Genomic DNA, 24,731 nt, shown 5'->3' on the forward strand with positions numbered 1-24,731 from the left:
TTTAAAAGATTTTATTTTAGATTATGTTCACTTTCTTTTTTCTAGGTTTTGGTATAGGAATCTCATTTTCAACGGTAAAAGTCGCGTTGCTAAGTACTGAACTGTCGCTTTCGAAATATTTTGCAACATTCGAATCATTTTCTGCATCGTTTCCCAATACTTTTATCAAATTTTTACCACTATTTTTCGTACTATCTTTCTCTATGATATATGTCCCAGTGCTACCGGATGAATTTGAATCTTCACTGTTAAGACGATCATTTTTATAAGTTGTTGATTTCTGAGCATTTTTTTTCATTTCAATAATGAGATTTGACTCAACATTTTCTTGCAATAAAGTTTGTGCAATCTCATCATATACTTTAATTTTGTGATAACTTGTGGCACTGTCAGAAAAAGTCTTTAACGTATCGTCCTTAGATATGTTACTATTTCTCATTTCCTTCGCACTTTTTGATCTTCTCTTGGTATTCCAATCGTGACTTTTAAAATCCTGAAGCCCGTAAAATTCTGCAACTTTCCGTTTATCGCTACTCGACGTACTTGACTCGAAATAAGAGTGTGGTTGGTCCTCGACGTCCAAAACAGCGGATTTATCCTTCCTCATTTTCTTTTCCTGTTTTTCTACATTTTCACTCAAACTCGTTAAGACTTTACTCTTACTTGATTCTTGCAGGACAGTAAAATTCCTTCCAGATTCAATATCGCCTGACGATCTTGACGTATTTGACAGTATTCTATCGATTTTTTCGATAATATTGTACAAACGATTTGCGCTGCGGGTTTTTAACGTTTGCCCAGTTTCGTTCAGTCGTTGGAGTTTTATTTTCGCATAGTTGTACCTATCTTTCTCTGAAAGAACACTAGTAAAGGATTTAGAAAGACTAGAATCATAACGTCGACTAAGTTCCAAGCCTCTTTCTTTCGAAGTCTCTTCGATAGTTTCCCTTTTATTAGTTAATCGAACTTTATCGCTTTCAGGTGTTCCAGGGGTTGTTAAAAATCTCATCGAAATATCTCCACTATTTACTGTATTTTCAATCTCCGTTATCATTTTCAATCCTACACCTTCGCCCGTGGCATCCTTGTTGAACTTTAAAATTTTCACTGGTGCGGGACTACCAAAAGTCGAGAAAGCTAAAACGTGATCATACGGATGATAATCAACACAGGTCACCGCTCGATAATTTCGGTGAAACGTGTATTTTGCGAGAAGACTTCCAGTTTCTAAACTCCATACGTTTAAAGACGAATCTTCGCCACCGCAAAGAACCAGACTGCCACAGGGTGAAATACAAGCTGTTGATTGTATTCTACAACAAATATTTTCAAACAATATTTTTTTAAATTGCTACTAATAATAGTTAAATGTATATATATACAGTACATGTAATTGCAATTATTTCAAATTAATAATCACTCTCCAAAAAAAAATACCTCTGGTTGTTCAATTCATTATATTTTTGCAACACTACTCCAGATGCAAGGTCCAACATTCTTAACCCGTTATTCCTTGAGTGAACGAGAAGTCTAGACTCCAAAGGGTGTAAAATAATTGTATTAATTATTATACCATCGATTTCTCTGACCTTTATCTTCCGCGATATGTGCCATTCCTTTCTGGATGGTACTTTTCGACTCTTTTTTAGAACCCATATTATTATTATCCCAACACTGTCTGCTGTTAACAAATTACTGTTCTTCTGAAAATACATAGAATTTATATAACCCTCGTGACCTTCCAACTCTTGGCTAAGATCACGATTTTTAGACTTTTTATCCTGTATCCAGATCCGCGTCATCCGATCGTAACATCCAGTCGCAACTATTGAAGGATTTTCAGGATCAAATTTACCGCAATATACGTACGATGGATGTGGCATCATCTATTGAAAAATGTGATGATGTTTAATCGCGATTAACATTGCGAGATTATATAATTGAATAAAATTACAATTAGTAAGTAAAATTAAATTACATAGTTTACTTGCTTACATCTACGTGTTGTACGATTTTATTTTGGACATCCCAAATGCGAGCAGTTTGATCCGATGAGACAGAAAGCAAATAATTATCGTTATTGGACCAGTTGAGAGAGTATATGAAGGTTTTGTGTCCAGAAAACCGTACGTGGGTTTTTTTCGTTTCAACCTAATAGCAATAAGAACATTTTTAACATTCAATACAAAATTAAGTATCAGTATGTTAAGTGTTAAGAAGTTCTTACTCTTTTGAAATAAAATTTTATATCACACAATCTTTCCAACATTTTACATGCAAATAAAGGTTGACTAATTTAATATGATTCACCTCATAAATGACAATCGGATAATCATGTTCTTCAGAAAAACTGCAGGCTAAATATTTGCCATCATTGCTAAAAGCAACGTAAAAGCATCCGTTCTCGCTAGTATCCGTTTCGAAAAAAATTTCGTTCGGTATTTTACAAGACTGCGCAGCTAATCTTGTCCACTTTGGTAAATTTATCGAATCCGAAGTACGAGTGGATGTCTTTTGCGATTCGTTACGTGTGTTGGACAAATCGTGCAACGATAATTGCCGATAGAAAACAGGTTCTAACTTTGGTGGATCAATGGCCGTTATAGTGACGAATAAGCTGCTGGGATATTTTTCCCAAACATTTGATTTCCACCATGTGTATACCTAATAAATATTTGAAAACTTTCATTTTTAGATATTTCATATGAATAGCTATATCATATAATATTTCGCAGATAGAGATATTCCTCCTAGTAAAATCTCTGAATATTTTTTTCCTTAAAGGTTCACTTTAATCTACAAAAATATGTATATTTTACTCGTAGATACTTACTTCACATGCATGAAATCTTTCAAACTTTTGTGAATTCTTTCTAGGCTTATACAACTGTAATCTGATCTTTTTATTAATGTGCAGCACATTATTCCTTCCTACTGGTTTCAGAAAGGCCCATGCAACTTTGTGCCAACAACTTTCATTACCTATATTACATAGTTAGATATTACATTAAATATGTGCATATAATATCCTTCTTAGCTGAAATATCTAACATTTTTTTCTTTCTCAAAAAGAAAGTAAAAAAAATGTTAGAACAATTAAACTAATAAGGATAATTAAACTATTAAATACAAATACATAGAACTTGCCAAACTTATCATAGTTGAAGCTTGCTTCAGCAAAGCTCAGAAGATCAACAATCTCAAAAAGGATCACAATTTGTTCTTTATCAGTCTTTAAAAGTTCATTAAAGTTACATTCAAAAACAAGTTCTTCTTCCCACACAGGTGCTATAGATTTGTTCTCTTTGAAATCAAATTTCCCTGTTATTACAGGCTGCAGATACGTGCCCGTATCGTTTTTCAAATACTTCCCATTTTCAGCATTCACCATGTGAACCTTAACCATAGGATGCTTTGTCACGTAATCAATTTCCAGCATATCTGTTCTATGGATTGTTACAGAAATATACTTCACATCGTTCTTCCTCTTCCTCCCCTTTCTCCTTTTAGGATCCTCTTCGACATTGGCGCTCGGTGTACGCACGGCAAAACTGGAAACATTTCTACGAAGTTTCTTCCTCTTGTTCTCCTTCTGTTGTATCTGAAATTGATGCCCTGTATATTTCGATTTCTTTTTCTTTACATTGGACCCTTTCAATTTAGAATTATTATAAATTTCTCTCTCGGAACAACTTTCGTCAAAATCGTCATTTTCAGAAGTAGTTATAGTACGTTGACCAGAATATTTCGAATGATCTTTACCGAGATCCTCATCCTCAGTAATGGATACTGATAATGATCGTTGTTTGGAATGTTTTTGGTTCTTTATGGACTGCTTTCTGTGGTCCCTTTTATTCTCCTTACTTATTAAAAACCGATCATCCTTCGCCGATGTATCTTCGAAGGAATGGTCATCCGACTGCGTGGTGATTTCTTCTAAGCTTTGGGAACCATTTGAATTATGAGAAATGTTCTGTTCATCTTGTACAGTGGAACTTTCTTTCTTCCTGCTAGTCGACTTTCGGCTGGCTCTGCTTTTTGCTGCATCGCCAAATCGTTTACTACTTAACATTGAATTCCGATTTTCATTCTCAGAACTTGGATCGTTCAAATTCATAGACTCGTTTAAGTCTTCGATTATAATCGCTGTTTCTTTGAAAATTTCATTTTCTCTGCTCGACGAACCTCGAGAGCTTTGACTATCATACGCAGAAAACTCCATCCGTTCCAATTCATTAACGATCTCTTTCATTTCGATTTTGGTGCCTTCTCGATTGTGATCGGTCTCGATCCTGAGAATTTCTTCATTTTCCAAATCAAAAGCCGCATTGTCAATGGCGAACGCTGAACGTGTCGCTGATAATGGTTGTTCCATATTCTGAATAATGGGAGTTGCGCTTTCTGACGATACAGCCATCCAAGTATTGTTCCCCATCTCCGGTAAACGAATTACCGTGGTGTCTTTCGACCATCGTTTTCTCATTGGTCTCTTCAATTCTTCTGTTTGATCTTGTGGCGCAGCCCATTGTTTTCTATTGCTCTTCTTTTTAGTTCGATTATTATTGTTCACCATTTCAATCTTGTTCTTGTCTCTTTTATTCATGAGAGGTTCGTTAAATTCCTCTATTAGATCCGATGAGCCTACAACCTTTATATCATCGTCTTCTCTTTGAAGAATACGATGCTTGACTGAACTATTTTTCGATCTTTCGACTCTTCTGTCGCGGATTGTATTCGCTTTCGTAAATAATTTGAAATTCTCAGGCTCATTCATATGTTTCTTGTCTGAAGAATTTTCGCTTTGCTCGATGCTGGTATTAAGAAATTTCTCTTCTTCGTATTCTCTATGAATGTCAACGACAACGTTCATCGATCTTGCAAATTCGGACGAATCCGTTGGACCTGTACTAGATTTACCTAATAATTTTACGTTCTCAGTATTGAACATTGGTAAACGCTTTCTTGTATCATTTTTAATAATCGCGGTATTAACATAAGCTGAATTGTCGGAATAATGATCACTATTATTGTCTTGGAAATTAGTTTTAGAAGTACTTTTACTTGTATGTGGTCGTTGATTCATATTTTGATTTTTCCTTGTTTTCTTCGTTAATATCCCAATTTGTCTTCTTTATCCTTGATGGTATCGTAAAATCAATTATAACTTTGTAAAGATTAAAGTTTTCCATACATACATTTTTAAATATATTTATATAATATTTACTGTATTCATTTACTTCCTTTTGTTAATGCGATTATTGAATTTCTTTCTAGTGAATACAAACATGTTTTCTTCCACTAATGAAAGAGAAGATACTTAAAAAAGATTTGTAAATAATATAGTTCATGTTTTATTACATTTTATAATAAGTTCGTTTACTACAATTGTATTATATGAAATAAAAATGTATAGCAAAGCAAATGTAACGTACCTACATTTTCGAAAGTAGTGTTTTTTACTGTTGAATAAATTGTGCAGTAATATGACATAATCATTTTGTTCCCTTTAAATGTTTGGCTATTATAAAAATTCTTTAAAGGTTATGTATCTCTTCATGTAATGTCCTCAAGATTTTTTTACTTGATGAATTGATAACATTGCACTCATTCTTCTCTATTAATGGTACATCATTTAAACTTTGAATTCGTTACCATTATAAATATATTAGTGGTAACGTTCATCGTTTAATTACAATAGTAGCTCGTTACAGTATTTATATAGTTATTACAGTTCTCATACATCGACGTAACTATATATACTACCATTAAAATTAAGTTAGTTCTTCTGATAATTATCATAACATTTATGTACGTATCAAAGATGAAGTTTAAATGATCAAATTATTTACTGAAAACAGTTGAAAAAAATACGTTAGCCTCAACAATCGTGTCCCGACAGGTGTTACAATTTAGCGGAAAATGCATATGAAATTCAATTTATGCTACTACTGCAAGCATTGATTAATCAATACAATGGAATTAAAATTTTTATTTTCATACATATGATATATCATAGTAGTCGTCAATTCTATATACGTAATTATATGTACTGTATATATTAATAACAAAATACATTTATAAAATATATTTACCGTAAAATTGTAATTTTTTCCGTAAGTGTGTGTGTGTGCGTGTGAATGATATAAACAAAAATAATTTAACATTTGAGAATGATTTATAAAATCCATATATATATATATAAGTAATTGTTTTCATTTATTATATTTCTTCAATTACTTATTTATCATTCATTACTCTATTATTTCATTATTTTTTGCTTCTTCTTTTTGTAGTTCCTAGTGTGAAATATAATAAATCTCTGTATTAAATGAAAAAATTAACTTTTAACATGTATATATATTAAATTGTATCAATTTTAATAACATAGACTTACATCTTGAATAGCATTTTCATATTCCTCTTCACAATGCATTAATACTTGATCGTTCACATTTAAATTGAGACATTTTGAGTCTTTCTCATCAACTTTTGAATATTCAATATCAATGTTAGTATTTCGAACAGATTTCATTTTTAATCTTTGCTCTCTGTTTTTAGCTTCTATTACTTTTTCCCTACGCGTTTCTCTATCAAGAAACTATTATAATTTCAATAACATAAATTAATCTAATAGTAATTTTTATCTCATTATATTGATACACATTGATGCAACCGTTAATATTAATAAAACTTACTGCTGTGAACAATAGTTTATCATTCTTTTTATTTGTAGTTAAGGCTTCTGAAAATTCAAGTAAAAATGTTGTTCCCTTCTTATTAGCAACAGCAGCTAATTGTCCTTGTTCATGTGGTTTTATATATGTTAATACTTCATCACAAACCTGATATGTGTATCACAAAGATCTATAAACTAGGAAGAATATATACATAACTGTACAATGCTGAATAAACATACTTTTACACTAAGAACTGGCGAATCTTGTTGAATCAACAAGTCCCATACATCCAATGTTCCATCCATTTTTATTAAGAAAAATACTGAAAATCGTGTTACGCTCCATGCTCCACCCATTAAGAAATCCCTGTGACCACTGAAGCATGTATAATTGGAATGAAATTTTAATATTATTTTCAATTTTCTGTATATTTAAATTACATCTGAAATATATTTACGGTGTCCAAGCAATGCAAGATTCTTTGCAATCCTCGGACCATATTCTTGCTGTCCAATCACCAATAGTCAAAAAATTTTTAACAAATGTTGGATTCCTTTCCAAACTAATTACAGATCCATATTGTGTTTTAAACCTCGTTGCAAGCTTTTCACTTGGAGTTTTACCTTTACGATTTCCTGATATGACTATGCCTGAGTATATATATGTTTATATATAGATTATACATACAAATGATAGTACTTAAACGACTTAAAATTCTTATTTACCATTTTCAAGACCACACATGAAACGTGTACCCATAGATGATTCAAATTGTAATGCTGAAATTCCAGTTGCATTATCAATATTTTGATCATCAGGTTTACATAAATCCATTACTAATGTTTCAGTGGGTGTTTGTAATTTTCTGATATCCCACCACATTATCTGCAATTATAATAGCAATATGCTCTGTACGTTTTACTTTTATTTTTTTCTTAATTATACCTGTCCATCTTTAGAGGCACTAAAAAATTCTGTGCCAGTTTTAGAATTTATCCACAACACCTTATTGCAGAAATCTTTGTGACTAAATTCCACTAAACTTGTTTCAATTGGTTCTGATCCTTTTCTGATATCCCAACAAGCTACTTGACCAGTCATTAATCCACTAACCAGTATATTACTATCCTTAGGATTATATTCCAGTGTTAAAATTGGACAGAACGGTTTCAGGATTATGCAAGGTGTATTTGGATTTTCTATAAATTCAAAACATGAAAATGTATCCAATTTCCTCAAGTATCTTGTACATCTTTTATACAACTTACCTACTTCCCAAATATATGATTCAGAACTATCATTTATGACTTTTTCAGTATTACAATAACTAGCTGCGAAACGATTTCCTTGGTCTGGTGACCAAGAAAGATGTGTTATTTGTCTTTTTGTTGGTAAAATATCACGATATACATTGACTGTACGCGAATGTGCTCGTTGTACCAAAGAAATCGGTTCCATGTAACTAAAATATTGTTCGTAGATATTACAAGCATTATTTTGCAATATATACTGTTCCATTGGCTAAAAATATAAACTTTATAGTCAAATATTAAAATAACAGAAAGAAACGAACCAAAAATATAATTACAGGTAACAATTGCAGCATTGTGTGAATATACAATTCATCTTTTTCTATTTTGCGTTTATATCGCACTGTTTGTTCGGTGTCTTTTGCATTTAAATCTTTTGGCCAGCCACCCTCAGAATGGTACATACCATTATCTTTAAATGTTGCAGTATTTGTATTTACCTGAAAATATTAATAATAACTAAATCTATATGCTCATACATATTACATTTTGGATATGATTTTATACCTTATGAACAGAATATATCTTGCTACATTGAGTTCCCTGAGTTACAGGATCTATATGAATATAATTGTTCGAGTATCCTATATGTGGTTTTATATCGACTTCTACTTTTTGGCAATTCACAAAGTTACACTGTCTTCCAAATTGCAATCGTTTTTTTGTATAAGTGTATTGCACATTAATATTTTTCATGTCTTACAAGTTTTTATTCTTATATACTATATAATGTGGAAATCAGTGTTTAATAGCTTATAAAATTAAATATTAAATTAGTTTTTAATTAAACTTGAACTTCAATTACATAAGTATTTTGTAAGAATTATTAATATAAAACATTAATAACTTTCGTGAAATCGATATAATAGTTACCATTACTATTCAAAAGTTAATTATTTATATTTGTTTAATTAATACTAAGAATCATGTTTTCAGATAATATAATCAAAATATGTACAGCATGTTTGAAGTATAAGTTCTACATCCTTCAAGAATTAGCATACGTACTGATATCTCTTATCTAGTTGCTATAGTAACATAAATAATAAATATATCACTGCTTGTATTGATAGAAAGTTTGTTATTATATAAAATCTTTATTTATCAGTTCTTACTAAAACTGGAATTTTTGGATTTAAACCTTGATGAAGAATAGAAAACATCTTATATATTTTTGTATATTCCAATTGTGTAGGATTAAAAAAAATTCTCATATTGGGTAGTAGTTCTTGTGCAATAATATTGATTAAATCTTCATAATATTTTGTATGTTGCAGTTGTTGCAATATATCAAAAAATGATAATAATTGGTTTCTATTTGTGTATCGTATACAATATAATTTTGACATTTCTGAAAAATGAGATGACACAGAATGAAATATATTATTAACTGTAATAGAAAAGAATGTAATTGCACCTTTAATATTTTTAATGCAAGACAAATTCCAAATTCCATTTGATATGTATTCCATTGTATTAGGAGAAACATATGGTGTCCTCCAAACATCATTGTTGAAAACGTTTATGGGATTAAACTCCTTAATTTCATGCATTTTCCATGCAGAACTTAATTCTGTGTATATTTTTTTAATATCCATTAAATTAGAAAGTTCTAAGTTTCCAGAGATAATAGTTTGATATAAAGATATAAATTCAAATAGTGGAGTTATAATGTAATCTTTATGTACCAGTTTTTGTACAATGTTGTCCTGCAACACACATCATGCATATTCGTATACAGTCATTAGTACTCATATACAATGTCACTGTCTTAGATTTCATACTTACTGTTTTATTTAGTTCTACTAGAAATTTGTAAAATGCTTTTTGCCGTTTTTCATTATACAATTTTTCTGAGAATTCAATATTTAAATATCTGTGGTAAACTTTTAGGGGTTTAATTATTTCTTCTGGAATATCAGTCACATTAAAGCTGTCTACTACAGTCGTAGTCATTGAATTCTGTTCATTTATAGATTGCGAAATTATATTACTGTGTAATGGACATTTTGTACTATGCTCACTTGAAAATGTACTAGGTTTGCTAGATACTTTTTGTATTAAATTCTTCAATTCACTTGTTGATGATGCTGAATGTTTCTCGCTAAATTTATTAGACTTTAACTGTACAGACAAAATTATATAAATTGTTAATGTTTAGGTAATCAATGAGGCATAAAACAAATTTGTAGAAACATTTTCAATAGCTGTAATAATTTTATATAGACACCATTTGTATATAAAAGAATCATTATATTTATATTTTATCATGTATAAATTTGTATAAAATTTCTAATTAATGCATATTTCATAAAGTTGTTACCTCTGTTGCAATACTACTAGACTTATGTTCCAATTTAGAGTTAATGCTTGCACGTTGTTTAACTATATCTTTTATATTTTTTTTGTTTATTGCAAGAAAATTCTTGTTCTCTGTTAGCTTTCTTGGCTGTATAGTTGATTTTCTATCATCATTTTTTGTTTTCTTATTTTGTATCATATGTGCACCTTTTTGTGCTATTTTATTTTGGGATTCTTTAGCAATATTTGTTTCTTGCATACTTGGTTTTGTTATTTTGTTATCAAAATCATGTCGTGAACTAACATTCTCACTATTCTCATTTACATTTCTTATATTTTTCTCCCTTTTGCTATCTAAAATTGGAAATGTACTGTTTTTTAAATAATGACTTTAATGAAAAAAAAATGAATGTCCGTTTTCCAAATATTTACCAGTCCCCTTAAAATATTTATACGTATTTAAACATTTCATATTTTGTTCTTTCAGATTCAGAGCTACTTTTTCTCGTAACTGCTGCGTCTGTGTTAATGTTTTACTGATGCCTACGGCGATTTCTTCAATTTCAATTTCGGGCTTTCGTACGAAAAAAATGATCTTAACTTTATTATTATAAAATATACAAAACAATTGGAAGACTTTCAATTATAAATGTCCTTACTTTGAGACAAGTGCAAACATCTTGATTAATTTCCCGTTGAGAACTAGTTTGTGTAGACCATGGTTTTAAACAATACGTTGCTTCATCACAATCTGATTCTATTACGGTTTTTACTTCTTGTGTAAATATTAAGGTCTGATGTAAGAAGTTAATCAGCTTTAAGAGATTAAACGTGTTTTCCATTTTTACGATCGGTTCTTGCTGTTCCTAACAAAAGAAAAATGAAATTTGGTAAATAATAATCTCATAAACAACATATAAGTACATAATCTCATAAACAACATGTAATACTCAAAGTGTTAACTGTATTTCTTATGGACTATAATACCTTCTAAGTATAACATAGATTTATTAGATTTATTTAAAGAAATGAGATAAACATATGTATATATTATATATTAATAATATATAATTCCTTTTATAAAATTTGTTACTTAATTAGACTCAGTAAAACATTAAAATTGTTTCTAAATTACATTTTCATAAAACTATTACAGTATCTAAATGCCATAAACGGAAATGTACGTATCAACCGTATATTTTAATAGAACTATAAGAAATTTCTTTAATAATTTGTTGTACGAGTGCATATATATATTTAATAAAAATCAAAGTTTTTTTATAAAAATAAAATGCGATTTACGATTTTCGGATAATCTTAGCTTAATGATTTTTCACAAGTTTACACCTTCATACACCAACATCACAAGATAAAGGTATTGTATCTAAACATTAGTTCTCAGGGGGCAAAATCACACGAATAAAAAAAAGAATAAGATAAGAACGGTATGAATGGCGCAATTTGCCCTCATGAACTGTTCCAATGAACAGGTCATTTTCCTATCAGACATTCATGCAAAACATGTTTTAACTCTAACGTATATCAAATTAATTGCTTTATCTTTATGTGCAATTTATCACATATCAGATAATCAGTCAAATGGAGCACACATTGTATATAGTTAAATTCTGCCAATTGTACGTATATGTGACTATATACATATACATATATATACGCATATACACGTATATATATGTATATAAACAAACCCTATTGTAAAACTGCAAATACTGTTCTTAAAAAATAATTATACAATATGATATATTATATGATCCATCAAAACTCAAGCTTAAAAGTCCTAAAATAGAAATGAATAATTAATAAGTTTTCTATAAATTAATATCTTTTAAGCAGAATTACAAAGTTTATATATAAACAGTAATTATTAGAAATTATTAATTTCTTCCTTTGTGACGATACATAGTTTATAATTCATCTTATAATTCATCCTTTCTTGGCACATCATCGTCTTCGTCTTCTTCTTGAGCCTGCAAAAACAAATATTAGTTTCGCCTTATTATAATTAATATAATTAATGCCAATTAGAAGCTTTTACGCACTTCTTCCATAGCTTGACCATAAGCACCATCAGAATCGATGAACTTGGAAAGTTCTTCAAGTGTTCTTTCACCATTAAATTCTACAGCCTAAAAGTTTATTTAATTTAGAATAAGTTTTTATCATTAACATTACACGGTTTTAGAAAAAATTTAAACTCCTTACTTCATTAGTATTTTTTTTGTAAAGAATAATTGTGGGGTAATTAATAATTTTCACATCTTCTAATTCATTTGCACTAGCATCCATCTTTGCTATAACTAACTCTTCTTTATCTTTGTATTTTTCGCCAAGCTAAAAATGCATCGCATTATGTTTAAAAATTCTCACGAGACAATTATATAAATTAAAAGGGCGAATATCTTATATTATGAAAGGAACATACTGCTTCATAAATAGGAGCCAGCTGCTTGCAATGTCCACACCATGGAGCATAAAATTCAACTAAAACATTCTTCGTTTTATCATATGCAACTTCATGGAAGTTAGTACCAACAAGGGCTTTCACTGGATTTTTGTCCCAGTCTTCGGGTAAATCTTGTGTAAGGAAATGCCTTTTCAATTTGCCCTCAACAAACGCAGTTACAAACTCCAAAACAGTTTCACTGGTTAATTCTGGATTCTCTGGTTTGTATTTAGCCATATCTTGTTCGAGTTTTATAATACGCATAGCAGGTAGATCAGTCTTCTTCATACCGAAATAATTTAATATGCGACTATGATCATCTTCATCAGCATTAATTGTTACAAACAAAACCTACATAACATTTGAAAATGTTAATATCATTACAGCGATTGGAAGATATCATATTGCGTCAGATTATGTTATTTATGTTTATATATACCTCCCCACGGAATTTCTTTGCTGGTTCTTTAATCTTCTCTACATATTCATCAAAATCACCAGCCTCTTTGCTAAGGAAAACAAGAAGGTGACTGTTAATACCACCCTTGAATATCTTTTGTGCAGTGTCTTGATTAAAGTCAACAACTAAAGGTAACGATTGTATAAAGATAAAGTTTTGCAAATTTTTGACATTAAGCTCATCGTTAAATTCACTCTTGCCTTCATCGAACTGAAACAAATATTAGATGAAGTACATTATACCATTAAAGTATTAATAAAAAGACTAAACAAATAGAGAATTGTATACCTTTTTAAATAAAACAATTTTTCCATCTTTCACTCCATATTCGCTGAAAACTTCATCTTTGTCGCTCATAGCAAACATATGATCATCAACAGCATTAGCAACTTCTAAAAATACTTTTGCGTCATCTGATTCCATATCCTAATCAACATAATTTAAAAAATATGTGTACATATTCAAATTCTGGTACAATAAAAATCTCATATAAACTCATTTAAATAAGACACAAAGAGTTCAGTAATACCTTAAAGAATCCAACAATTACAACATTTTGTGCTTCTATGAAAGATTTCGCTTCTTCAACTGTTAGCAAATGTTTTGCAACTGGGCCAGCTTTTTTTGTTATCCAATTTATTATATCATCTGCTTGGCGACCACCGCTATATGCAATAGCAGATCCTTTGCGATAAAATTTGAGTGTAGGATACGCGCGAACTCCGTGTTGTTCAGCCAATTCTGTTTCAACAGTTGCGTCGATTTTAGCTAGTTTTACAGTAGAACCGCTTTCTTCCAATTTCTTTGCTGCTTTAGCATATTCAGGAGCTAAAGCTTTACAATGTCCACACCATGGTGCATCTAAATATTAAGCGACGTAAAAAATTATTAAAACAATTAAAATACAATATATCTATTACGTGTCTCTATTATTTTCCAGAGTAAATCGCATACCAAAAAATTATAATACACTAAATTCCTAAATATATGATAACGTGTTGAAAACAACACAAAAATTAATCAAACAAAAAGGAATGTTAATTACAAATATACCTAATTCATGTAATTTATTTTAATTCGCATTTCTCCTTTATTTGCAGACACGTTATTTTCTTAAACAATTGTAAGTGAAATATTCTAGACACATGTAGCATGAAATAAATGAAAATATTTTACGTTTCTAAAGTTTTACGGTTATTCTAAGTAAAACCACTTCAATCGCATACTATCAAACATTAAAGAAAAAAAGAAAAAAAAAACAATGTCAACAAGTGTGAATAATCTTAGAAGCCGGCATCTAAATGGTGACGTGTAAAGTCCAAGCATCTGGATCAGCCTCTGGTCATATCTTAGATACGTATACAGAAAAGTGAAGGGATCAAAGATTCCGATATGATTTCCATCCGATTAATTAGTATCTATTCAGAAAGAAACGAAAGGTTACTTACAAAATTCGATTAGCACGTAATCATTATTCTTTATAGTTTCTTCGATATTATCTTTAGTGAGCACCAGAACCGAATCCTCGACCTCGGTACTCCCAAGCGTGAAGGCGAGGGAACAAATTGCCGCAAATATTAGCATGAAAAACTTCATTTCGACAATGTTATTTTCTAACAAGCAACGCTACGGCACCGTATAAAGGTTCAGCTGAACGGGAAACAGTTACAATACCAAATTCTACCGTTACAATACCAAAAAGCACGTTCGCGACTGTACTACAATCAGTGCGTTGAGATTAAGCACGCTAGGAGCGGTTGCGATGGCAAATCCGTCGGAGAACACCACCAGCACCGTCCGTTGAGGAATACGAAGAAAGTGATCAAACACAAGGATGCAGTGAGCTATACTGTCGGCAGATCGCGATTAATGCGTGGCATCGCATTCACCGTGGGAGCCGCTGATTGGCCAACGCCATATTCAAGAATCTGGTAGGACGTTAAACGTAAGATTACTATACAAGGGTTAGAATATTATTTTATTTTTCATCGATAGAGTTTTATCGTTTCGTGTAAGAGATAAAGAATTTCATATTACATATTTCGATGTGTGTTTCAGTCCCCCAAGATTTTTGATTCAAATTATGTGTACGTCTACGTGTGATTACTATATATGTATGTAACATAAAAAAGAAAAAAAAAGATAGTGTATGTAATACAAAAATATGTAATATAATAATATTCTTAATAAACGATATTTTGTTATAGAGTAATATATGGTTATTCATTTCTAATAAAATATTTTTCTGCATTGTTTCTGTAAAATTTTTAAATAAATTAATATAATATATATGTGTGTATGTATAATTGGTATATTTAAATTTTATACTTCAAGAGAATACGTTTTTATCAATTAGTTGTTTTCTTTTTACAGGTCTATCTATTACGTCATTGATTTGCATGAATTCAATTTGAGTAATTAAAGTCTCAGTCTTTCTAATTGTTTTAATTGCAATATTCAATCATAATTAAAATATGTACTACTTGTATTAATTATATAATGTATGAAAGAGAGCCAGAAGCTGAGAAAGATGGGAGGGAGAACGGAATTTTGGTGCAATTATGCATATTTCCTGTATGCTGTAAAAAAATATTAAAATAAAAGGAAAATAAAGACGTTTACGACAATTTTCATGCAACTAAATTTTCACACGTATACATAGAATGTATGAGATATGTTAAACGATATATTGTCCTCGTAAAATGAAATTATATATGTATACATAGGACTACATTTTTTTTCATGTGGCTTTTGTATATTCAAGCTCTTATGTCAAATATCTAATACACTTTTTATCATATATAAGATGTTTTATAATGCCCTACATGTTATAATTATAACCCACTATACGTTAAAATTTGTCCAAAATCAAAAGTATTGCTAAAATATTAATAGTACATTACATAAGTGTAGTTAAAATATAACTAAATTCGACTAAATGGAACGAATAAGTCGTAGTTTAGCCGTGTGCAAGTATATATTTCGAAATATTGCATTATGTATAAATTTTTTTATTAACACGTAATGACAAGAGTCAATTAAACAGGTATATTACAAAATCATAATCGAATTTAGTAGCATGCAATGTTCCTTAATATCATGCACATATTATAGTAAATATTTGTAAATATTTTAATGACAAGTACATAGTAGGTACACGTTAACAATATTAGATACAAAAGAAATTAATTTCACTTTCCGTTTCAATAATATTATTTACATGAAACATTTATTTAATTTAGAAATAAAAGGTAATAAAGGAGAGAAGATGCAGCGATTTACAACAGGCAATTGAAATCATTTTCTTCAACGAGTACAACAATGTACAGAGTAACATCAGAAATATTTACAGAAAAACACAATTTGTATGTAAAGTGTAAAAATGGCAGTAAGTATATTGTTTCTTAAATTTTGTACTCCATCTTTGTTATCTAATAGTGCGATAACATGTTTAAATATTACACACTTTTAGATGTGATATCAACCTTCGTTTTTAAGTATCCATCCTATATGATCAAACCAGAACATCCTGATAATATCCTAATTCGTGATAATGATGATGACATAGATATAGATAGGCAACAAGAAGGACGATTGTTAATAGGTATTAATTCATAATGTATAAGACTTATAAAAGAATGTAAGAAAAACCTATCGCTTAGTATAAAAGTATTATGTATATTGGTATTTCTAGAACACCATGTATTGACAGAATTACAAAATGTTGGATTACAAGTATGGCGAGGTGCCTTATTGCTAGCCGACTATATTTTATCCAATCCTGATTTGTTCAGAGATAAAATAATCCTAGAGTTAGGTGCCGGAGTTGGTTTAACTAGCATAGTAGCTAGTTTTTTAGCAAAGGAAGTAATCTGCACAGGTGGCAAAATTTACAGTTTTATACTATTGCATTAAACATTGTCCATTGCATGTATTTAAATGAATATGTACTTGTTTTACTTTCTAGATATTGACGTCAAAGGAATCTTACAATTAATACATAGAAATTTTGAACGGAACTTAGAATACATTAAATGTAAAATTGAAGTCAAGGAGTTAAATTTTTTAGACACAGAGTGGCATGTATCTTATGCAAAAAGAATAAATCAAGCAAATGTGATTCTAGCTGCTGATGGTGAGTTACAAATAGTTACATCTTTGGAATAAAAATAATGAACTATTGGTTGATAACTCTCTATTTTAATAGTGATTTATGACGAAACTATAACAGAGGGATTCGTTCAAACATTGGCAAAACTTTTAAATTCAAAAACACCAAAAACTGTTTACATAGCTCTTGAAAAAAGATATGTTTTTACTACAGCCAATATGGATACTACTGCTCCAATGTATGAAGAATTTTTAGCATGTATTGAAAGAAAACAACTTAATTGGCATATTGAATACATTAAGTTAGATTTCCCACGATATTTCAGCTACAATAGAGTAAAACAAATGATTCTAATGAAAATAGAAAATGGATTAAGTAAATAAAATAATTTTAACATATGAAAAGGTTTGAAGAGGAAAAACTATGAGAGTCAAGGCTCTGATATGTATCTGAAAGTAAAAAACACATTTTTATACACCTTTCATACTCAAATTTAAGTAAGTAATGTTATTCAATTAATACTAGTACATTTTTATAAACTATCGAAAAAACATAATTATCTCTCTCATTGAACTCTCATCTTTCTTTCCTTAACTTTTCATATATTAACATTAAGAAGATATTTGTAAATATTAGCGAAAATTTAAAGACCATTATGTGAATAAATTGCTTATACATGTAATTGATAAGATGAAATCTAGTATAAATTTTAAAATCGTAAATAAATTTTTTGGAGATCTTAGTCACATGTGAAGTTTACAATAACAATGATAAAAGAGTAAAGTAAAATTTTGGTATCTTTATTTATCTTCTTTGAATTGTAGACGAAGTATATTAATTTATCATTTCATAGTAAAAAGATGTACTCTTCCTAAATAACATTTAAGATCAATTTATCATTATTATTTGTAATCATTTTGAATCATATGTTACTACTTGTAAATCAATTTATATTTACAAATTAACTTGTACATATACATGTGTTTCGTGTATATATTTATGTATATATATGTACACATATGCTACAATAAATCGAAAAAAGAGCTACTATTCAGGCTGGAATAGTTACTAATAAAATATATTCTGTATATTAGCATAAAAAAAATAACAAAAACTAATTTGTATAATTTCGAGTAAAAGTAATGAACACTTTAAATTGTAATGCTTCTATGTTTATTGTATCTTTTTATTTACAACCTAGCGTAAGTAATATTAATGGACAGTGATCAAAAAATCGTTCGAAGAGAATAGATTTCCTAGAAATCAATAATTGTTAGAAAATTAAGATTGTAAAGAAACGTGTCACGTACTATGTACGGGAATGTATACATTTCTTCGAACGATTATCGGCAGTCAAGTTCGTGTATATTACACATAGAATAAATTCATTGTAAGATACTAAATTTTATCTGTAAGTTTATGTGGGAGAACGACAATCAGTAAATAACTTTGCTAAATAAAAAAAAAAAAAAAACGTACAAACATTCAACGCATTTTAAACGAGTACGAGTACTCAATGCCAAAGTCACATACTTGGCGACAATCACCCTCGTATTCAGATTCTATCGCTTCATAAAGGCACTTCTTTTATAACAATTTATTCCTTATTTTGGGGGGAAAACTTATAATTTACAGCCTCAGTTTATTTAATTGAGTTTACAAGAAATATTCGAAGTAATTGTATCAAGGTCCCATCATTCAAGAGATTATGTACTAGTTTTTTCGTATTAAACTTCAGACATTATTAAATTTATCCGTTAATCTATAAGATTACAGTATAAATTAACGTTACACAGGAGGTACAACTGCTGTGATATCATGTAAAAGAATATCATCTCTAGTCCATGAATGTACAAGATTTATCCAATGACCTTGATTTGCTTCACAAAGAGTAGTTATATGCAGCAAGTTTAACATATTATGTTTGATGATTTCAACCTTTCTTTTTCTCAGTGCTATTATTGAAGTATTACGTTTTGCAAGTTATGCAAAGCATAAGTATATGAGACAATACAATTTTTACACATCACTAAAAGATTTTCATTAGCAAATTCGAAATATGAAACACATCGTTGACTAGACCAAGAAAAAATGGATATTTAAAATTTTTAACTCTTTCCGAGACTTTTATATCTCCAATTATGAATTTGATTATACAATAAAATCGATTTAAAATAAATAGGAAATTAGGAGAATTGCTCAGAAATGATTTGCATTCATTTTGTATTTATATCAGTATCACATTCATATTCGAATTCACTTTATTAATAAAAAAATTATATATGCTATTTCTTAACTTTCCTTTAAAGTCGGAATAACTCGGAAAGAATTAAAGAATAAAGTCTTCAGTTTCCTATATTCAAAATAAACCATCTGTTCCTATTTGATTACGTCACCTTTCGAATACCTCCTCCCATATAGTGACTTCATCCCCCCATGCATCCGAATATCCCCTTTTTCTGCAGTCCCTTCACTTTCACCCTCCCCCACAGGAAACCCCCTCGCTTGCAAGTACTCCCCTTCCCCGTGTGACATCATACCCTTCACCAGTAAGTACCCCCCTTCCACGCGTGACTTCCCCTATCTCGCTACCGAATACACCTTCTCCCATAGTGACGTCAACTCCTTCAACTCCAAATACACCTCTCGCTCGAAGTGACGTCTTCCCCCTTGAAATCGAATACCCTCCCTCACCCCACCCTGCTAGGGACCCATGTTCTCGAAGAGCCCATACCCCCCTGGTTGCGTGACAACCTGAGCTAAGCCATTTATCAACTTGAGCCTCGTGAGATTTTTGTAAAACTTTCCGGATATCACTATCTTCACCTCCCTCTTTCATGATCTCTTGCAATTTTTGAATTGTCTGATATAATACCACAGGACTGATTAGACCGAAATCGAATAGACTACACATATGTAAAACGAAATTGCGATACAAATTTTTCATGAGCAATTCCTTTCCTTTAGTTTCTAAAAACATTTGGCAAGCCAGTGGTATTTGGCAGTCTCCTACATAGCCGTATTTCATTACATGTAAATTCCACATTTTCATTAGTTCTTTTTCTCCCTCGTTCACGTCTGTAAAGTCATCGATCATCATCATTGTTTTCGTTTGTAACCACTTTGGATCATTTTCTCCCTCAGAGTCAATATCCATTTCTTTTGGATATATAGGCAAGCATGTAACAGTGTGATGATACAGCCTGCAAAAATTTTCGTACATCATACATTTTACTACTTTGCAAATAACGTTAAATAACAATAATAATTAAATAAATGTACCTATTATGCCCTGTAATGTAAGGTCTTTGGCTTTCAAATTCATTTTCATCGAGCTCCAAAAATTCAGAAAGACTTGGCTTAGTTCTTTTTGGACGACATACTAAAATATTTGTTACACTTGTACGCCTTGTTGGCCCTGTTCTTGAAAATGCTACACTAGATGGTTGTGAAATTAATTCATGAGGGCTACCAGCATACGAACCGTCATAGCATTCATTTATTGCTACATCTATTCGAGCACCTTGTGGAATTGGCTATTAAAATAGACATAATTAATCTTATAATATTCCGTTATAAAACAGTGACATATATACAAAATGCAGCACAATTTAAAGCTCAAATGTATATAAATTGATTCCTCTAATAAAACTAAGTCGAAGTGGTAGAATTGCATTTGTATATTATTAACACTACATCCTATTATTATAAAATAACTACTTACCACATATGTAAATGTAAATCGTGAATGACATAGTTTTAAATGTTTTAAAAGTGAATAGAGTTTTCCACAGTCTAATGAACACCAAGGGCAATGTAAATCTTCACAAGCTTCTGTTTGTTGACGGCTGTTATTATTATACAGGAACTGATAAACTATTTGTTGTGTATTTATAGTAGCATCCATCTTTTCAATGGTTGTTATTCTTGAAGAATGAAGAGGACTAGGTGTCGGCAGTGTAGTATTATTGTTGTTGTTATTACTATTATTATTATTATTACTATTATTATTACTATTATTATTATTACTATTATTATTATTATTATTACTAGTACTATTATTATTATTGTTGTTGTTATTATTATTATTTGTGGAAGAACGTTCTAGACCAGCTGAAAACATTTTACAAAATATATTATTCTTTATAAACGTGTCTAAAAGAACAAAAACCATAAAAATAACTTACTATTTCCTGATCGATTTTCTTTATTATCACCACTTGGTATTGGATGTATTGGAGTTGGTCTATCAACTAAACCATTACTTGGTTCGGTTGTCCAATTAAGCCTAAATTTTAATGTTGGTCCCTTACTGAATACCTCGAAGGGACCACATTCTTTGATGTCAGGTACAGACTCCCAAGAACTATGCTTCTTTGGGCTGGATCGAATATTGGTTTGTACTTCTTGTAAACCTAACTCATAATCGCCGTCAGTCAACAAACATCGATTATGTTTATCGTACACTATAAGTTCAGAACCATATAACTTTATTTCCTCTCCTCCGGTTTTGATTGAACCCGTGGAGGATTTACGACGCTTTTGAGCTGGTTCTAAAAGAAAATATATGTACATATATATACTGTCATAATGACGAGCACAATTTGGTTAAAAAGCAATTGAAAATATGGAGATACTACACTACTCTGTGTAGAAACACTTGATATAAATGTTTACCATCTAAATCACAGTTATGCATAAGGCAGCCAGTATTGGACGTACAATATACTCTAAGTAAAAGCATATAAGTTTTTGCTACATGACCGTTATTTAAACTGAAAGATTCATTAGGTATAGAGATAGTAGGTGCTTTCGGAGGTGGTTGATTTTCACAAGGATTAATTGGAACTTCACTTGTACCAACGGAAACCTGAAATGAAGAACAGTTTATTTATTCAGCAGCAATTACAAATCAGCTAACTATATAATCCCAAAAAATCATACTTGCCTGCATAATTGGTGAACTCACATCTTTTCGTTTCTTATGACATATTTTCAATAATAATGTTTCCACTTTTACAGGATCTTGAGGTGCTTCAACTAAATAACATTATTATCATCATAAAATAGAATTATATCCAGCAATCTTAACTTACATTTTAGTATCCCTCTAATAATAAAATTTTAAATAAAGAATATTTTAGTGTATATGATTACCTTTTTTATCGTAAAAACCTAGAAAAGTAAGAGTCATATATCCGCGAACACCTGGATTTTCTTCTTGACTATTTTTCAACATTAATTTTTCTAATATCATATCAATTTTAAATCCCCGTCGAGATTTATGGCTTCTGGACATACGTTGCCTCATGTAAGTTAAATTTCTATATAGAAATATTGGCTAAAAATTACATAAAACGCTTTACACAAACATATTTTTATTGATATGTATGTAAATAAAACTATGATGAAAATCCAATACATAAGACTTAATTTATTACTTTTAATTAAGCTATATATTAGTTTATGTGTTTAAAAGATAATAAACTTGTATACCTACCGTTGTCAGTAATTAAAAGGAAATACAAAAAGTTTTTAAAATGCTTCTACAATTTTGATTAGAACACAGAAATGTTCACAAGCACTCTACTGTAGGCAATAATTTTTTTTATTACAATCCACGAAAAGTTCACACAATCATTGGTATAAAAAAAATTATACCAAATGCACTTTCATCCCTTTTATTTGTCTACAAATATTTACTTTCTCGCTTTCATTCTAACATATACTTTTTTGTATTCTTTTTAACTTTATTAAATATTAAAATATTCAGTTAACACTTTGTGTGAGGAGAGAAATTAAACTATAAATAATTAATAATTAAAATAAGATATAAAATATAGATTGTAATTTATTTTATTGTTACTCACTGAAATTTGGTTTCTTGTGCGCAGGAATCGATAAATCTGAGTTGGCTCTGAAACATAATTCATAAACCTATCAATAAATGAGGAATAAAAACATAACTTTAATTTTTAATTTAAATAGTTGCAAATACATGTAAAGAGAAGTGTAGTTTAGTTCAGATCCACTAGGTGGCACAGAAGATGATATTTCTCTCAAAAGTGAAATGGTTTGTGTGAAAGTTTAAAAAGGCAAATATGATACTACAAAACATGATTCTTCTAGCAATCAATGGAATATGATGAATAGATTATTCTTGTATTAATACAAGACGCCTGCATGTCTATCTTGTTACGCTTAAAGCAGGTTAAATCTTTCTGATTCCATTGTTGCATGAAATAAACAAACCAATTCTAAATTTTTTGATATTTGAAATAAACATATCATTCTAGTAAACTGATGTAGAAATTTTATGAGAAAATATTTACGAAGTATATCACATTACATTATCATTAATTTACAAATTATATTAAATTTTGTAATATGATTTTGAAAGTAATTTAAATGTTAGTGTTGCATTAATTTCCTCAATATAATAATAACTCATGATGATGATCATTTGAACGCAGCAAAATAACAGGTGATTGCAAATTTAAGTAAAGGAGGGAACGAAGTGTATGTACATTCTTAGAGTTAGATTTTACTTTGCAGCATAGAGCATTGTTGAATTTCTTTTGCGTTATCTTAAAGTTCCAACAGACTAAATCGAAAAATGCTTAGTAAGCCTTAAGTTCAGAAATCTACAAATTCATGAGCTATGAATATATAAAATAAAAAGTTCTCAATGCATTTAACAGGTTAGAAGGACTCCATATTGCCTCCTATTCAGAATCCATTCGTCCACAATGGGTGAAAACTAGATATTTGTTAGGCTAGATAAACTGGGCGCCGCCAGGTGGCCGGTAACATAGAAATCTTTTGAATGTTTAATAACTGGATGCGTGGAAGAGGGCGCTTTAAACTTGTAGAAACCAATCAGATTATGGATAGAAGCCAATATGGCGTCATTCTAACCTGAAAAATACACTAAAAATGCTTAGCTTTACGCACTGAAATCTTGATAACCTGTGAATCTGGAAACTTAAGACCGGCGTTTCCGAGCTCGACACGTCAAATGCTGCCAAAAGGCACGAAAGAAATAGTCAATAATACTTTGTGCCACAAAGTATGGTTTATACCCGTTGACCGTTCAATCATTACGATACTAAGTATTACTTAATTTCGCTATCGCAAGAATATAGATGGAAACGAAAAAATGATATCTGGAAACTCTTACTTTCGAAGGCCTGTAGGAATAACTCATGGTCTGCTTGTATTTGATCCATTCGGGGACCTTTTTGTCCGTCCACTTCTTTCTCCCGCTTTTTCGGCGGCATTTCCACGCGATTCGCTGCCGAATATCCTACGAAAACTCACTTTCGTCACGTGAAAATACAATGACAACACCCGCCCCGCGCGAAACCTGCGGCGCTTGGCCTGCAACTAAAGCGCACTCTTATAACAT

At 30.4% G+C, this 24,731-nt stretch overlaps 5 protein-coding genes across 8 annotated transcripts; 1 reads left to right on the forward strand and 4 right to left on the reverse strand.

Annotated features, from left to right (window-relative positions):
* On the reverse strand, positions 1-24,713 carry LOC143424877 (uncharacterized). The gene is made up of 23 exons (XM_076897235.1): positions 24,504-24,713; positions 23,194-23,240; positions 10,948-11,154; positions 10,721-10,862; positions 10,311-10,642; positions 9,776-10,111; positions 9,405-9,696; positions 9,103-9,338; positions 8,996-9,015; positions 8,826-8,865; positions 8,691-8,709; positions 5,950-6,049; positions 5,710-5,785; positions 5,582-5,614; positions 5,433-5,532; positions 5,359-5,379; positions 5,238-5,316; positions 3,148-5,129; positions 2,834-2,982; positions 2,311-2,664; positions 1,996-2,151; positions 1,438-1,886; positions 1-1,313 (listed from the first exon to the last, which is right to left on the reverse strand). Exons 1-23 carry the CDS (start codon positions 24,601-24,603, stop codon positions 17-19), a joined length of 6,567 nt encoding a protein of 2,188 aa, XP_076753350.1. The 5' UTR covers positions 24,604-24,713; the 3' UTR covers positions 1-16.
* Positions 6,242-8,758, reverse strand: LOC143424683 (dynein axonemal intermediate chain 2). The gene is made up of 10 exons (XM_076896918.1): positions 8,495-8,758; positions 8,266-8,427; positions 7,946-8,198; positions 7,623-7,876; positions 7,403-7,562; positions 7,135-7,327; positions 6,917-7,052; positions 6,696-6,842; positions 6,395-6,598; positions 6,242-6,296 (listed from the first exon to the last, which is right to left on the reverse strand). Exons 1-10 carry the CDS (start codon positions 8,681-8,683, stop codon positions 6,252-6,254), a joined length of 1,743 nt encoding a protein of 580 aa, XP_076753033.1. The 5' UTR covers positions 8,684-8,758; the 3' UTR covers positions 6,242-6,251.
* Pdi (protein disulfide isomerase) lies at positions 11,508-14,854 on the reverse strand. Its single transcript, XM_076896936.1, has 8 exons — positions 14,661-14,854; positions 13,742-14,073; positions 13,501-13,638; positions 13,192-13,422; positions 12,732-13,103; positions 12,512-12,640; positions 12,349-12,435; positions 11,508-12,276 (listed from the first exon to the last, which is right to left on the reverse strand). The coding sequence occupies exons 1-8, from the start codon at positions 14,806-14,808 to the stop codon at positions 12,226-12,228; spliced, it is 1,488 nt and encodes a 495-aa protein (XP_076753051.1). The 5' UTR covers positions 14,809-14,854; the 3' UTR covers positions 11,508-12,225.
* Positions 15,120-17,793, forward strand: LOC143424723 (methyltransferase-like protein 22). Of its 4 annotated transcripts, none has more exons than XM_076896984.1 (6): positions 15,120-15,143; positions 16,455-16,600; positions 16,685-16,816; positions 16,907-17,092; positions 17,180-17,347; positions 17,420-17,793. In XM_076896984.1, exons 2-6 carry the CDS (start codon positions 16,534-16,536, stop codon positions 17,704-17,706), a joined length of 840 nt encoding a protein of 279 aa, XP_076753099.1. In that variant the 5' UTR covers positions 15,120-15,143; positions 16,455-16,533; the 3' UTR covers positions 17,707-17,793. The 4 variants fall into 4 exon arrangements, with proteins under 4 accessions (XP_076753099.1, XP_076753097.1, XP_076753098.1 ...); XM_076896982.1 differs by lacking the exon at positions 15,120-15,143 and adding an exon at positions 16,098-16,258; XM_076896983.1 differs by lacking the exon at positions 15,120-15,143 and adding an exon at positions 16,327-16,365.
* On the reverse strand, positions 18,480-22,682 carry Su(z)12 (Polycomb protein Su(z)12). Its single transcript, XM_076896903.1, has 7 exons — positions 22,481-22,682; positions 22,293-22,363; positions 22,001-22,193; positions 21,511-21,876; positions 21,048-21,436; positions 20,606-20,859; positions 18,480-20,526 (listed from the first exon to the last, which is right to left on the reverse strand). The coding sequence occupies exons 1-7, from the start codon at positions 22,632-22,634 to the stop codon at positions 19,800-19,802; spliced, it is 2,154 nt and encodes a 717-aa protein (XP_076753018.1). The 5' UTR covers positions 22,635-22,682; the 3' UTR covers positions 18,480-19,799.
* Positions 24,714-24,731: the final 18 nt, after the last annotated feature.

The sequence above is a fragment of the Xylocopa sonorina genome, chromosome 6 (assembly GCF_050948175.1).
Source record: "Xylocopa sonorina isolate GNS202 chromosome 6, iyXylSono1_principal, whole genome shotgun sequence".
In the NCBI taxonomy this organism is placed as follows: domain Eukaryota; kingdom Metazoa; phylum Arthropoda; class Insecta; order Hymenoptera; family Apidae; genus Xylocopa; species Xylocopa sonorina.